Source organism: Fukomys damarensis, unplaced genomic scaffold, assembly GCF_012274545.1.
Source record: "Fukomys damarensis isolate Sample0158 unplaced genomic scaffold, DMR_v1.0_HiC HiC_scaffold_13, whole genome shotgun sequence".
NCBI lineage: Eukaryota > Metazoa > Chordata > Mammalia > Rodentia > Bathyergidae > Fukomys > Fukomys damarensis.
Window position 1 is genome coordinate 38,391,652 of NW_022900925.1, and position 6,218 is coordinate 38,397,869.

General features: G+C 59.2%; 1 protein-coding gene across 1 annotated transcript in view; it reads right to left on the reverse strand.

Annotated features, from left to right (window-relative positions):
- The window catches only part of Vat1 (vesicle amine transport 1), a 13,481-nt gene extending 10,674 nt beyond the window's left edge, over window positions 1–2,807 (reverse strand). Inside the window, exons 1-2 of the mRNA XM_033763138.1 lie at window positions 2,700–2,807; window positions 2,000–2,152 (exon numbers count right to left, since the gene is read on the reverse strand). Coding sequence (XP_033619029.1) covers window positions 2,000–2,152; window positions 2,700–2,807 — 261 coding nt within the window. The remainder of the gene's footprint in view (window positions 1–1,999; window positions 2,153–2,699) is intronic.
- Window positions 2,808–6,218: the final 3,411 nt, after the last annotated feature.

Below are 6,218 nucleotides of genomic sequence, written 5' to 3' on the forward strand. Positions count from 1 at the left end.
GTCCCCCGCCGGCCCAGACCAACTTCTGCCGGGCCCGCGGCTCACCCCGACCGTCCGCAGAGCTACGTCCCCACCGTCTTTGAGAACTACACCGCGAGCTTCGAGATCGACAAGCGCCGCATCGAGCTCAACATGTGGGACACCTCAGGTAACCCAGTCCCCGCGGTCGCCTGGCCTCCAGTCCCAGCCCGACCCCCGCTCCGCAGGGCCCCAGATTCCAGGCCAGCGCAGCACACGCATCCAATCCAAAGGAAAGGAGTATCAGTGTTCTACTTAGTGCCAGGGAAACTGAGGCAGGACTTCCTGGGCTGGACAGCGACTGTCCTAAAGGAGAAACCCTGGGGCCCACTCTCCCCTTAGCCAGTCTGCTGGGGGACTCATGCAGCCTTTTCCTGCCTGTCCGAGCTGGAGAAGTCCCAGGCCAAGAGAGGAGGGAGAGCTCTCCCTGGCCTTGCTCCTCACCTCCTGCAAAAGGAGAAGACTTATTTCACACACTTCCCTGGAGGGCTTTATAGGGCATCTGACAAAGTCAGAAAGACGTGCAGAAATTCCTGAGTGTCTCAGAGCGTTCCAAAAGTCAAGCTGGCATAGTCGTACAACTGTAATTCCAACACACTGGAAGGCTGAGGCAGGAAGGTCACAAGTTCAAGCCCCGCCCGGGCAACTGAGAAACTCAGCAAGACGCTATCTCAAAATTTGAAAAAGAGGGGTGGGGGCTGGGGATGTAGGTCCGTGTGAGGCTTTGGGTTCAATCCCCAATACTGCAAAAATAAAGAAACAAAAGGGTTAAAATTAAAGTACAAAAAAAAAAAAATCAAAACTCCCCGGGCGTGGTGGCACTGCCTGTGATCCCAGCACTTGCACACCTTGGTCCCTTGGTCTCTGTCCCCCCAGGCTGCCACCGTGAGGGCCCACAATTGTCCCTTTGCTCCTGTCCTTCCTAAGGTTCCTCTTACTACGACAATGTCCGGCCCCTGGCCTACCCAGACTCAGATGCCGTGCTCATCTGCTTTGACATCAGCCGTCCAGAGACGCTGGACAATGTCCTCAAGAAGGTGGGGCCAGGCAGCTGGCTGGGTGCTGTGCTGGGGCCTCCTGCTCTGTCCTTCCTGAGTAGCCTCGGAGCTGCTCAAGGAGGAGGGAGCTGACAGGGAAGAGCACTGGGGACGGACACATTGCTGTCCCTTCTCCTGGGGTGTGGGATGCTGGCTGGGGCTCAGGAAAGAGGCCGTCTCCCCAGACCCTGTTTCCAGGAGAAGAGATCAGGGGTGGCCAGAAGTCGGCGGCAGGTGGCCGCTCTGTTCCCAGGGCAGTGCAAGAAGGGGCGGTTCAGGGTGGCAGGCCTTCCCCGCCACTGAGGCAGGAGCCCCAGCCCCTGCAGGCTCTCCTTCCCTTCTTGGACGCCCAAACCCTCCAGCCATGTGGGTACTCTCGGAGAGATGTGCTTCCTGTGCGCTGAGAAGGGTGGGCCTTCCTGTGCCTGCTTCTGCCTCGTCACTCTGTCCTCCCCACAGTGGCAGGGGGAGACACAGGAGTTCTGCCCCAATGCCAAGGTGGTGCTGGTCGGCTGTAAACTGGACATGCGGACCGACCTGGCCACGCTGCGGGAGCTGTCCAAGCAGAGGCTCATCCCTGTCACGCACGAGCAGGTGGGGCCCCAACATCTGACCCAGTCAGAGCCTGGATCTCTAGCCTCGGACCCCTCAGTCCCTGATACCCAGCAGGGTGTGGGGGTGCACGCCTGCAGTCACCACAGGAGCACTGACCAAGCCTGGGCACTAGTGATTCAGCAAAACCTCAAAATTAAAGATAAAAAAGGGCTGGGGATGTGGTGCAGTGCGTCACTCCTGGCTCCAGTCCTCAGTCCTGTGAAAAACAAAAGCAAAACCCCAGTACCCGTCCCGTGCTTATGCCTTGGCTTCTGGTCTCTGACCTGGTCCTGTGACACCTGCTGTCTGATTCGAACCCTGCGCACGTGGTCCCCCAGGCCCCTGCTCACCTTCTCCTGCGATCCTGTTCCCAGGGCACCGTGCTGGCCAAGCAGGTGGGCGCCGTGTCCTACGTGGAGTGCTCCTCCCGGTCCTCGGAGCGCAGCGTCAGGGACGTCTTCCACGTGGCTACCGTGGCATCGCTCGGCCGTGGCCACCGGCAGCTGCGCCGCACCGACTCACGCCGAGGGCTGCAGCGATCCACACCACTCTCGGGCCGGCTGGAGCGGGGCAGTGAGGGCGAGAGGCACAAGGACCGGGCCAAGAGCTGCAGCCTCATGTGAGGGCAGAGGGCAGGGGGCACCCGGCGGGCAGCGAGGCAGGCAGCAGTGTCACCGGTGCCACACCCTTCTGCCCCCTCTGCTGGGACTTGAGCTCACGGGAGGTGGCGGGAGGGAGCTGGTGGGCAGCAGGCACTGGGAAGCCACGTCACCCGAGACCTCGCTGTCTCCCCCATGAAGGGCACCTCCTTCCCCACGCCCCAGCCCTGCCTTCTGTCCCACCCCACGGCAGGCATCTGTGCAGGAGCTCGCTCTCCTCTCCTCTCTCACTGCCCACTCCTCACCTCCAGGCCCCATGCACCAGGACTCCAGGCTAGGGAAGCCCCTCCTCACAGCCCTGCCCTCCTGCCCTGCCATGACGGTCCCCAAATAAAGGCCACGTCCATGGAAAATGGCTGTGGCTGGAGTTGTGTCTGCGTGAAGGGGGCACCACTTGCGGGGTCGGGTCCACCTGCAGCGACGGAGCAGCGTGGATCGGAGCGATCTTAGGAGCCAGACTCAGGCATGGGAGGCCCTGGGACGCTTCACTCCAGCCCATGAGGCGTGCAGGCCTCGGTGTCAGGGTCCCCCTGTGCTTGGCCAGGCCCTGACACCCAGGAGGGAGTGGAGTTGGCGGGACCAGGACACACCCCACACGGGCCTGAGTCTGCCACGCAGTCAGCAGCTGGATCCCGGGCTTCAGAAGGCCTGGGAGCATGGGCTGCACCCCTGGAGGGTGACAGCAAGGGGCAGCAGGCAGGACGGTGTGGCCTGGGTGCCGGAGTCAGGCTGCAGATTGTCCTGTTTCCCCTCCCTGGCCTGTTTTTGCTGACTTTCTCTTTCTCCTCAGAACCAGGCTGCTCCCTCCCTACCCTTGCCATAGCTGGTTCTCCCACACCTTGTGCTCTGTCCTTACTCTCCTGATGCACCCTGTGTGCCACATGCTGGCTTGGAGGCAAGGAGGACCGCTATCTAGAGGAGTGGTGCCCGGCGTGATGGTGTCTGGGCTGAGAGGTGTTCGTACACACACCTCTGGGAGGGTCCTGACGGTTGAAGAGGAGTTTGCTAGGCAGGGAGGGGTTAGGAAAGATGTTCTGGGCAAAAGGTCTAGCAGGTGCAGCACGGGACATGAGAATGAACTTCGAGAGGTGGCAGGGAGGTACACTGAGGCACTGCAGGGCCCAGGAAGGCAACGGGACCTCATTCTGAGGATGGGAGGAACCACTAGGGACTTCAGGCAGAAAGTGAAGTGGCCAGATTTGGTTTGTGTGGGGTTTTTTGCTTTTTTTTTTTTTTTTTAAGACAGGGTCTCACTATGTAGTTGAGATTGATCTGGAACTATGTAGCCCAGGCTGGTCTCGAACTCACAGTGATCCTCCTGCCTCAGCCTCCCGAGTGCTGGGATTATAGGCGTGCACCACCATGCCCAGCCTGTTTTTTTCTCATACCAGGGATCAAACTCAGGACCATGCTCTTGTGAGGCAGGTGCAGCACCACTGAGCTAAATTCCTGGCCGTTTTGTTTTGTTTTGTTTTTGGTACCAGGGATCAAACTTCAGTCCTTACACTTGCAAGGCAGGTGGTGGAACCACTGAGCTAAATCCCTGGCCCTCTTTTGTTTTGTTTTTGAGGCAGAGTCCAGCTATGTAGTTCAAGCTGGACTTCCACTCATTGTGTAACTCAGGCCAGCCTTAAACTCCTGGAGACCTTCCTGCCTCAGCCTCTGGAGTGCTGAGATCACAGGTGTGAGCCACACCAGTTTCTTCTCCACTTTGGAGAAAGCCTGCAAAGCCTCCAGATCACAGGGCATTCAGGCCCTCTGCTCCCCACCCTCCCCTCCATGCCTCTGCGCTCAGGGAATGAGAACAAATTTCAACAGCCTCCAAAAGCAAACATAATTAGGAAGATAAATCAGCCCAGGAACCCCCAAAGTTCAATACACTGCCAGTCCCTCTGGGGATAGATGCTGGGTCCCCTCTAAGAACCTATGTCAGGGAGGAGGACCGGGAGGGGCTGCTCCTGGTCCTCAGTGTCCCATACAAGTGGCCACCAGAACCCAGGTACAGGAGCTGCAGTGGCTTCCGCTGCCACAGCTGTTTCCCCCACAAATTCCATGCAGTTTGGGAAACAATGTAGCCACCTTAATCATTTAATGGAATAAAGTACTAGCTAATCTCTCCCTCACTGTATTTCTGCTCCAGTTTTAACCTCAGCAGTCAGCTGGTGGAGGCAGGAGGAGCCCCAGAGAGAAGCCTGTTTTCACACCTGGAAAAGGGGTTAATCAGCAGGAGCACAGCGGTGGTGTGTGCCTGTCATCCCAGGACTCTGGGAGGCTAAGGCAGGAGGATCACAAGTTGAAGTCTTGCCTGGATAACTTAGGAACTTAGTGAGACTATCTCTCAAAAATAAAAAGTAAAAAAGGACTGGGCATGTGGCTCAGTGCAAAGGCCCTTGGTTCAATCCCCAGGGTTGCCAAAAGAAAGGGGCAGGGCTTGTGTCCTGCGTGGACCCCACTGTGCTGCTGAGGACCATGTCATCACCGTGCACAGCCATGGGGCAAGAGGTGGGGCCTCCAGAGGTTCCAGGCCTGGCTTGTGGGTACCTGGAAAAGTGTCCTGGTCGGTGTGGGGCTGGTGCTGGGACTCAGGAGATGGAAGGGGAGGTGGCCGTGTCGGTCGGTCCCACCTCTGTCTTAGGAGCTGGGGGACCCTCAGCTGCCCTTCCAAAGGCCGAGGGTCCCACCTCTGTCTTAGGAGCTGGGGGACCCTCAGCTGCCCCTCCAAAGGCCGAGGTCCTCGGGTCTCCATCTTTCTGAACTGCCTACTTCTCTGTAAGAGCCTTGAGTGAGGACCCCACGTTGCCATAGTAACGCACCCCCCCCACCCCGCTCCCTGGACTCTCCTGTGGACTGGGAGAGGAGGCCCAGCCTAAGCGGCATCTTCAGTTTCCCAGGGTCGACAGTGGGGTAGCTGTGCCCGGCCCCGCGAAGAGCTTGTTCGGCACTTTCCTTTGCAATTTCAGCTCCTCTCCTGTCTGTGGCCGGCCTCTCCTTGCTGTCCTCCAGGGTGGGGAGAGGGTCCAGCAGGGCCTTCAGTCCTGGAGGAGGCGGGTCCCAGGCAGCTGCCTCCCCCAAGCCGGAGACCAGGGAGCCAGGCCCCGCCCCCCAAGGCCTGTGCTGTTGTCTCCTAAATAACAGATGTCTGTCTGCATATTAATGAGACTGAGCGAATAATCGGGGAGTTCTTCATTCAGCGTCAGGATGACACCGGAGGCCTTCTGTTCGCAGGCAGACACCACTCACCCCGACACCCCTCCCAGTGGGACACAGACCCAGGCTCTGCAGCCTCGACCTCTGCAGGAGGGGTTCTCAGCAGGAGGGGGTCTGCAGCTGGGGGCCCTGCACAATGGGGGCGCTGCCAGCGGTGGCAGCCGAGAGGGGCCTGGAGGGAGAGAACAGGAGAGGACAGGAAGATGGCCCTAAGCCTGTGTCTTCCACCCTCTGCCAGCTGGGCCTCCGTGGGCAGGGACTGAGTCCCTCTGAGCCTATTTCCCCTAGAAGCATGGCGCTCACAAGACTGCAAGGACGAAGTACATGAAGTACATGTTGCTGTCCCGGCCCCTCCCCCTGAAGCAGAGGTCAAGGGTCAAGGGGAAGTCTAAGGGCGCAGGCCTGTGATCCCCGCACTTCAGAGGCTGAGGCAGGAGGGTCGAGGAGGGTTCCGGGTCAGCCTGGGCTTCAGAGCAAGACTGTGTCACAAAAAGCTGAAAGCAGCAGCTTGGGAATTACCCAGGATGCTTGGGAAAGCAGAGAGGCACGGCTGGCCCCGAGAAAGCAGGGATTAGACGGACACAGGAGAGGGGAGGATGGAACCCAAGCCCAGAACAGAATCAGGGCACCAGAAGGGAAAGGGGAGGCAAAGGTAGCGCCCTGAATGACAGCCTGGAAGGTTCTAGAAGCGTGAAACCGCCAT